This window comes from Anarrhichthys ocellatus, unplaced genomic scaffold (genome assembly GCF_004355925.1).
Source record: "Anarrhichthys ocellatus isolate YVR2014 unplaced genomic scaffold, GSC_Weel_1.0 scaffold15, whole genome shotgun sequence".
Classification (NCBI taxonomy): Eukaryota; Metazoa; Chordata; class Actinopteri; order Perciformes; family Anarhichadidae; genus Anarrhichthys; species Anarrhichthys ocellatus.
In genome coordinates this window covers 2996564-3006063 of record NW_022280045.1, presented here as the reverse complement: position 1 = coordinate 3006063, position 9500 = coordinate 2996564, and the positions used below count along the sequence as shown (strand labels likewise).

The 9500-nt window shown below is 45.2% G+C and overlaps 1 protein-coding gene across 8 annotated transcripts in view; it reads left to right on the top strand.

Annotated features, from left to right (window-relative positions):
• Positions 1–9500, top strand: part of kmt2cb (lysine (K)-specific methyltransferase 2Cb) — a 63472-nt gene that overhangs the window by 25548 nt on the left and 28424 nt on the right. For 7 of the 8 annotated variants that reach the window (XM_031854402.1, XM_031854397.1, XM_031854400.1 and 4 more), the window contains 9 exons: positions 2839–2904; positions 3074–3804; positions 5303–5425; positions 6483–6599; positions 6987–7091; positions 8085–8189; positions 8295–8476; positions 8958–9122; positions 9256–9362. In XM_031854402.1, coding sequence (XP_031710262.1) covers positions 2839–2904; positions 3074–3804; positions 5303–5425; positions 6483–6599; positions 6987–7091; positions 8085–8189; positions 8295–8476; positions 8958–9122; positions 9256–9362 — 1701 coding nt within the window. The remainder of the gene's footprint in view (positions 1–2838; positions 2905–3073; positions 3805–5302; positions 5426–6482; positions 6600–6986; positions 7092–8084; positions 8190–8294; positions 8477–8957; positions 9123–9255; positions 9363–9500) is intronic. The other variant, XM_031854398.1, reaches the window with a different exon arrangement.

Here is a 9500-nt window from a genome sequence, read left to right as displayed (position 1 = left end):
GTGTGTGTGTGTGTGTGTGTGTGTGTGTGTGTGTGTGTGTGTGTGTGCGCGCGTGTGTGTGCGTGTGCGTGTGTATGCGTGACACAAAATCAAAGCACAACAAACTGTGTCAGTCTTATAGAGGCTTCAATGGGATTCAGACCGTAAGTTATTGCCATTGAATTCAGGTTTTTTTTTTGGTTTTTTTTTAAACCTTGGGCCGAACAGAGGAACCGTGTTATTTACTTGTAGTTACTTTCATAATAAATGGGATATAACCATGCATGTATAAAGAGAACTGGATACAGTGTTGGATGCAGCTCTCCTACATTCCTATGAAAGTTGCTCATTGGCACAAGAGGCAAAAACATTTTGACTTCCTGGTATGAAATCACCAGGGTCTAGCCTCATTCTTGGGCTCATTCACGTGAACAGAGGAGGAAATCCTGATTTGGCATTTTACAGCTTTTAAGACCTAATGATTTAAATAGGGGCTAGTCAAGTGTTTGTACTGGGAAGTTGGTTCACCAACAAAAAAAAAAAAGAATGTGCTGTTTTACAAATGTCTCTTTCCCGAAGTGAGTCAATGGGAAACAGTCTTTCTGGGCCCCGTGGCTTCACGTGACAGACCCGGAAATTATAATCCCACGGTTTGCCCACCATGTCAAATTTTGTCAAAGCCTTGTTCTCTCCGCGGGGGCTTGAATATAACCTATGGTGAAGTATCTTAAAATAACCATATCGTTTTGAAGAACAAACGTGGAGAATTAAGATTTTGGAGGGTTTTTTCGGGGGGGGGGGTATAAGCTTATCCAGCTAGATGCCAATTAGTAAAAGAAGCACCGTTAAATAAAACCTTACCTGTGCAACAGCTCTGATTCGTTGCGGTGCAAACCGGGCCAACACTTTGAGTGACGCTGGTAGCTGCCCCGCGTGAACGCTGTTAGGGCTGCATCTCCGCTCCACGTGAGATCTTGCCAGCAGCGGAGCGGAGTATCAGGCAAATTAACGGTGAGCAGGGGATGCCAGCAGTAGCTGCTCTGCCCACTCCGTCTAGACTCCGCTGGCAGGAGAGAACGGATAGGAGTAGCACGATGGTGATGTTATTAGATCCCCTGTCTGCAAACCTGCCTCGGAGCTATGCTGGCTCGTTCGTGGTTCTCACAGCTTGCTCTGCTCTGCATACACATGTGCTCTCCTGTTTTTTTTGTTTTTTGTTTTTTGTTTTTTTACCATCTTTTCCAGTTGGTCATGAACTGCTTCATCACTGGATTTAGCTGGCAAGGCGATGCTCCTCCCCCCCCCCTGTGGTTTTAAAGACACATTGGGTGATCTCTGTATTGATTCAAGAGAAGCTTTAGGAGGTTTATGTTAGACGCCTCAAAATAAGAGTCATGTGGGAGATATCGTTTGGGATTTTAGGTTGAAGCCTATCACTCAAAATTGGCTTTATTTTTTTTGCAGTGTATTTGATATTCCTGCTACGAATAAGAGGAGGCATTTCATTTCAATAATGTGCTGAATTGTACTTGGATCTGAGCAGATTTGTTTCACGTATTTATTTTTTTTTAGCTTTGTTGCGTGAGATCGTGACGATGCTGCCAACAAAGCACGCCCATGTAATGTAATTAAAGTCATTAACCAGAGCTGTTTATCACCTGCCAGGATTCTCCACTACTCAGTGTTTAACAGGCGGGCTTACCGTGACTCAACCGACAGATGCTATTAGATCCATTCTGTGACTGCAAACGAGACCCGACTCGAGGCCTCTGCTTCGTTAATCTGAGCCGCGTATTTATCCGCAGCGTCACCTCGTTCCCTGGAGAAGATATAGGAAGCAGGCCGGTGACGTGAATGAGAATGTGTGTTCGGCTTGGTCAATAGTCGAAAGGCTAAGGGAGATGGTTGGAGGCCCCATCTCCTAATTGACTTTCTGGCATCGGCACCGGATGAGCACCTGCGAGCTGCACAGTCGTGAGCCCGGAGCACACAGGCGCTGGGATGTTGGTTGTCATGGTTACTCCCCCTTCCCTGGCAGAGATGCCTAGCAGGTGCACGCGTGTGCCGGGATCAGTGTGACACGGGAACTTGTGGATTGAAACGGTGGGCGCCTTGTTAAGACTGGGCTATCTGTACGGTCAGAGGCTGTCTGGCAGTATATCGGCTCGATGTGTGGACGCCTGATAGCCAGGAATGACTAGTTCTATTCATACCGGGACCAGTCAAATGTATTGATGTCTTTAACACAAAACCAAATGGAGGGAGAGAGGATGGGAGACGCTATAAAACCAAATAGAGAGAGCAAGTAGGAGACACTAGACTAATATAAGATAGCGTATGAAGGCTTTGCGTCGTTGTCTTTTTGTTATGCATTGTGGCTCTAAAGCTAACTCCTTATCAGTATCACTTAGGATGCATCCCTTTCAAGGCTGATGCAACACTAAATCCAAGCAGTGAAAATCATGTTTAATGTTAGTTCTTCTCAACTTGTGCTGATAGTGACCCATATAGAATTCTCTTTGATGTGTATTGGCTCGAAAAGTAATCGATGATCTGCGACACAAGCTTTTAGTGTTTCAGTGGTTTCACTAAAGAGGCGAAGAGTTTCCTCGACTTGCGGACTCGCATCCTTGTATAGTCTTGTTGGTTTAGATTTGATAAGTGGATAGAATTGATGCATGAAGAAATATCTCTTTTCGTTTGATTTGCCGGGAATCCAAGCCCAGCATCTCCCTACGGTCCACTTTCTTTGTGTGTGTTCACAGTCTCTCCAGACTCTTAGTTCTCTCTTTTTAGTGATCAAATATCCATTTCTTTGAATATAATCCTTTTTGATTATGAATCTTGTCTCTCTTTTAGAAGTCTCAGTGGGAGCAGACGTCGAGAAGCAGGTTACTGAACCTTCTGTCAACAAAATCAATCCAGGTTTGTGAACACGATCCGGTCTGCATTGTGGAACCTCGTATTGATTTGCGTCAATGTATGTTGTTGTAAAGTTAACATTGGGTTTACACTTGTATCTTTCTTGGTCTGTTAATGTGCATGATGTCAATCAAAATGTGTTCTTCTGACCGCTGTGCATTTCCTCCTACAGAAACAAAACCAGCAGCAGGAGCCCAGCTTACAACTACCGAGAGTCCTGCGTCTCCAGCGGCTCCCAGCCAAGAGTCTGAGTCTTTTCCAGCCCAGCTCTCTGTGGCGGCACTACAGACCCAGGATACCACGTTACAAATCAAACCAGCAAAGACAGAGGCCTGCCCTGAGCAGGGCATGGCCAACCCCAGCACAAAGGATTTTAAGGCCATCATCTCAACCACCAAAGAACCAAGTACTGCATCAGTACCTGTCTCGGACCAACCAATGGATGTCTCGCTACCCCAGCCTTCGAGTATGGACGTGGCCAGGGCTTCGTTCCTGGAAGCCGCTCCAGAAGAACTCAACGAGGAGAGGACGGAGGGTGTTTTTCACAATAACCCGGCAGAGACTGTTAAGCCCTCGGCCTCCAGTGCGTCGGTGGAGATGTACGTTACAACGGAGAGCAAGCCCAATCTGTCATTTCCCTGCCTGCCTTCGGAGGAGAAAGCACTCAAGACGTCCATGGAAAGGTTGGCGGAAATGGTTTCCTCTCCGTGCCATTCAACCTCCCCTCTGGGCCGAGGGACGTCTCCTAGAGACCTGACCCAGATCCTACCGTCACTGGGTGACCACAGCAGTGTAATGCCCACCACCACCACCACCCTTATACCACTCACCCCGAAGATTGGAATGGGAAAGCCAGCCATCACCAAGAGGAAGTTTTCTCCTGGGAGGCCACGAGTGAAACAGGTAGGAAGCTGTACATCATGTCACAGAGGACCACTGATTGGTTTGCCTCGGGCTGGGACAGCGACATGAGGCAGAGTGAACCAAAGTAACTACCCCCCCGCACGGAGTGTAGGCGGATAATTGGTGCGCACACCCTGTGTACTCCTAAATGATCTGTGTGTCCTTAGTGCTCTGCTCCATGAAGATGGGTTCAGGTTTTTTTTTTGGTGGCACTGGGTTGGTTGAAGCAGCTTGTACGGTTTTATGTTTTTAATGCTTTTTCTCAGTCGAGTTATACCTTGATGTACACTATTGAAGCATAGCAGGAGGACAGCGTGGCGAACGATGCGTTTCTCTCAACTCCCGATGCCTCTCTTTGCATGTTCATGCACCACACAACTAGTCAGTCACAGTGTTCATGCTGTTCTCATTATTTCTGTTAGGAATTATGTTTTTTTTTTTTTTTTTTTTTTTTTTTTATGGCTAAAACACCTTTTCCTCAGAGTACTCACCATTTTCCACTTCAGCGGCATTTCCATCAGCCGCTCTGTTCATCTTGTGTCCACATTACAAACATGCGTCTCCTTATTGTCCCACTGAGGATGAGGATTTCATCAAGTCACACATTTCAGAGATCATTATCATTAACGTGTCCAAGTTATCTCCTATTATAGCAGCAATTGCAGTGGGTCACTAGTGACTTTGGGGAAAAAATAAAAAAGTTTGAATCCCCTAATTTAAGTGTCCCAGTGACATTAAAACAAATGGGTTGTAATAGAGACACTGAACGTGGCCTCTCTCAGACAAATATTTATAGGAGTAAAATCACACCCATGGCGATAATATATTATGAATGATGCTGGGGTGGGTAGATTACTTTAGTTTGCAAAATGTGTTTTCCCCCGGAAATATCTCATCTCTTAAATAAACTAATTTATTACACAAGGCCTGGGGAAATCTATTAGCGATGCTTCGATCCCACTTTTTCCTCCTCTTTAGTCCAGAGTGCTTTTGTCCGATGCCGTACGGACACAATTGTTATGTCTACATGCCAAACATACATGGTTGTCATGACGAGAGGTTGCGGGGCCTCTTTCTTGCTGTGTGGTCCCCCAGCAAAATGGTCCTGTGTGAAATGCAACTAACACAATTGTGCTCTTCAGGTTTTGTCTTTTAAAAAGAGTTTAAAAAGAAACGTTGCCCCTTAAATGCATCTGCATGAAAACTCTTAAGGATTGGCTTCAGCACAGACCCTCCCTCTGATAACTTATTCTGTTCATATTTGGCACGGCAGATGCTTCCTAATACCATAGCGCTGCATAGACGGATCTACATTGACGAGTTCCCGATTGGCTCCATTAGAAGCTCACTACATCTCTCCAACATCTTTCTTTGTATGTTTTTGTTTCTTCGCTGGCTTTGTTTTTAAGTTGCTGCATTTTGTCGCCCTCCTCCCTCCCTTCCTCCCTTTCTCTCACTCTCTCAACCCGCCTCCTCCTCCCCCTCCCCCTTACCTTAGGGTGCATGGAGCCCCCATAGCAGTGTGAGCTCCCCCTTGTCCTGGTCGCCAGACCAGTCAGAGGGGTGGGACGTCTCAAAGACCAGGCAGTCCTCTGGCAGCCCCGGCTGGAGCATCAGAGTGGTAAATACTGTGGCTCACCGGAGACGACCCCCTGTTAGCCCTCTGTTTACCTGAGTGACACACTCCCTGAGTGATGTATACCGTAGCCTGCTAACAATTACCACCACCTTACCGTGAGAAGAGGAGATTCAAAAAAACAATGACGTTATGAAGTGGAACCGAAAGATTTGGCTGTTTGGCTGACTTTGCTGTTGTATTGAGAGATCATGGGTATGGTGTAATAAGACCGTCCTGTCTAAATATTTGGCAAATAAGTTTTTACTAATGAATGAATGTGTCCTCTCTGCTGCGCTCTCTTCTCCGTCTTATTCAGACATGTTTGAGTATTTCTTAATATGTATTTTTTTTCTTCTCTGATTTTGACTTTCTGAGGGTTTTTTGTGAGGGTTTATTTGTGTGCAGTTGCAGGGGGGGGGGGGTCCGGTCCGGTCCGGTCCGGTCCAGGTTAAACACCATGAAGCAGTGTGTGTGTGTCTAGAAGTGCAGTTGATGGGTCGGGCCTCAGCTTGGGATCGGTGTCAAATGAGGGGTAACCGAGAGGGGATTCTGGTGGCAGGAGCTGGAAGATTTAGTTCGGAGACGGAGGCCTTTTCTCAACTCTCACTGTCAGAAATTTTAGTGTCTCTCAAACAATGTCAAAAAAAGTTTAAAAAGCAGGTTTTTTTTTCAAATACAGAGCAGAATACAGAGCAGTGCCAAAATACATACTTGAATGTCAATCATTTATCTTGCAGCAGCTTGCATCCATACAGAAAAGAAACTCACAGAATGACCTTGACAACTGGATGATCAATGCTCTTCCTGTTGTGCAGTCTGTACAGTCAAGACTATATACAGACCTCAAAGCTGAAAGTGGTGAAATGTTCCTTTTTAAATCTGTGTCCGTCCACTGGGAAAACTATGACTTGGATGATTGTGCGCCGCGCGAAAGCAAGAAACAAACTTTCGCAAACCAAGTGGAGCTTGCGTCGGCCCATTTCCCCCGTGTTCCCCTACAAGCTGTCCACATCCACTCCTCGTATCGCACATTTTTCTGATTTTCGTCTTTCCACCACAGGGCCGAGGCTCAGGCTTCCCTGGGAGGAGGAGGCCTCGAGGGGCTGGCCTGTCGGGTAGAGCTGGAAGGGGCAGGGCCAGAGGCAAGAATGGAGTGAGTCCCGGCATGAACCCTGGGGTATGTGCTGTCAGCTGGTTGACATCTTGACATCTTTAGCAAACATTGCACTATATGTAAAAGCAGTGTTTGGTGTCCCTCCAGCTGAAGACAGATGATGTGTTCTTAGCAGCGTTAGTGTCAATAAACTGTTATTTTATTTTATGGTAGCGGCTGCGCATTACCTGAGGGCCTTTTCTTTGATACCTCCAAATGATGACTAAACAGTTATGAATAATAGATAGTTATAGCTGATAGTAGCTACTCTTCTTTAGCATGTGTATCCTAAACTCAGTCATATTTACTCCCGTGACTGTGCATCTCGACAGTGAAAAGTTACGCCTCTGTTTATGTCAGCCCAATACGTCATATTTGTTTATGTTGTGTGTTTTCTTCCCTGCTCTGTAGGTCCTCTCGATAGAAACACCATACCCAGTCAAGGACGAGGAGGAGAACGCCATGCATAACACAGTGGTCATATTCTCCAGCAACGACAGTTTCACGCTGAAACAGGTTATTGTTTGTTTAATACTTAAGAGTGTTGCTAATGTATTTCATTTTGAGCCACCATCTGTGGATTTCTCCATTCACTTAGATGGCCTGAAATTAGATCTGTGCTTAAAGACCTCTCCCACTGGAGATCATTAATTCTTGTGGAGGTACTAAGATGCCTGCAGGAAATGCAGTCGATTATGTAACGCAGGATCGTATTGTCTCTTACTCTCTGCCGTCAAAGTTCCTGTACTGAATTTAATTCAGTGAACAACAACAAAGTGATGGCGACTGTCCAGCTCTCATCGAGGTTTTAGAGACATCAGTAAATATGAAGATAGTAGTGTAGTGTAGTAATTCAGAGGTTAGAATCCTGTGTTGTTGGAGAATAACGACTCATATAAAGCGACTAAGCAATTGAACCCTACAGCGGAGTTACTGCTGATAAAGGCACAGACCCTAGACTGGCTCACATCAGACTGTTCAGTGCTTAAAAGACTGCTACGTCTGGCTCTCAGGCTGTGACTGCGGGCTAAAAAGGGCCCACTCAAACCTCCTGCTTTTTAAAAAAAAAAAAATGCAGTTAAAGGCCAGTTTCCAGAAGCGTCTCATATTCCTTTTGCGCTGCATTTCAATATGCTTTTTTGCACAGGACAGGTGCACTGTTCTTATTGACAGAAAGCCTTTTCTTTCCTTCAGTATTTAGCAACATAGATAATGACTAGTACTTACAGCGTGAGTGATGTTGAATGAATATGCAGAACAGATTGATACTTGTATGTTTGGGTGGTGACAAGACAACTGAGTTAAAATAAGTTTTCAGATTTTTTTTCTACATGACAAACTGAAAGTGACTCCAGCTGACTAGGTTATTTTGTTTGTTTTGTTTTTTAACACAAAAGTTACATTAAATGGGGAAAATAGGAATAGCAAAAATGTGCTTTAGAATTTCAGTGTCTCAACTGAACTGCTGTCGCGAAATGTGTTAACTCATGATGTCTTATTTCCTTTCAGGACATGTGTGTGGTGTGTGGGAGTTTTGGCCTTGGCGCAGAGGGCCGTCTTTTGGCCTGCGCTCAATGTGGGCAGTGCTACCATCCATTCTGTGTTGGCATAAAGGTACATTTACTATTGAGCTTGTACATCGCGCACACACGGTATACTTGGAGAACCCCCCCCTTCCCCCCAGGCCCACGTGTAAATGTCTCATTGGCTCTTTCACAGATCACCAAGGTGGTGCTGAGTAAAGGTTGGCGTTGTCTGGAGTGTACAGTGTGCGAGGCCTGCGGCCAGGCCACGGATCCTGGCCGCTTGCTCCTGTGTGATGACTGTGACATCAGCTATCACACCTACTGCCTGGACCCTCCATTGCAAAACGTTCCCAAGGACAGCTGGAAGTGCAAATGGTGAGTGATGAACGATCGTCTCAGCCAAACTAGCTTGAAACAGGCAATCATTCAAGTTAGAAATGAATGTGTGTGTTCGGTTTACCAAAAGAGCTCTGATCATTCTGTTGTTTGTTTTTTTTACAGTACGCGGTTCAGGCAATTTACCACATTCCACCTCTTTCAGATCGATACATATTTCTCTTTGTAACGCCTTCTCACCCCTCTGTTTGAAAATTAGCCCAAAAAAATCCCCCTTTTTTAACATATACAAAGACATGTAAAGTCAATGTCTTGAATATTTGTATGCAGAGGGGATCGACTGAATTCGAGATTCCCTTTTTAAGAATTCCTAATGAACAAGAAATATTCACAACTTACATTTGCATCATGGGGGCAGTGCAGTGAGTAGGTGGAGTTTTATTTCCTGCACAGTCGATCTGCATGATCCTTTTGGAAGTAAGAAGGGTAGAATGACCTCTGTCCTCCGTCTCTCCTGCAGGTGTGTGTCCTGTACGCAGTGTGGTGCCACTACCCCAGGCCTAAGGTGTGAGTGGCAGAATAATTATACCCAATGCGCCCCCTGTGCCAGCCTTGCAACATGCCCCATCTGCCTGCTGGACTACAGCGAAGGCACCGTGATTGTGCAGTGTCGCCAATGTGACAGGTGGGTTTCTACAACAAAACTGTCTGCTCAGGATAACTGGTCTCTGTGAAATAAAAACATATTTTTAAATCTTTTTTTTTTTTTTTTTTTTTTACTAATTGCTTCTCATCTAAACCTTCTCTTCTATCTACAGATGGTTCCACGCGTCTTGTCAGGCTCTCCATTCAGACGAAGATGTAGAAAAGGCTGCAGACAATAACTTTGACTGCACAATGTGTCGAGCTTTTAAGACCACTAAAGGTGGGAGCTGTGTGTGTGTGTGTGTGTGTGTGTGTGTGTGTGTGTGTGTGTGTGTGTGTGTGTGTGTGTGTGTGTGTGTGTGTGTGTGTGTGTGTGTGTGTGTGTGTGTGTGTGTGTGTGTGTGTGTGTGTGTGTGTG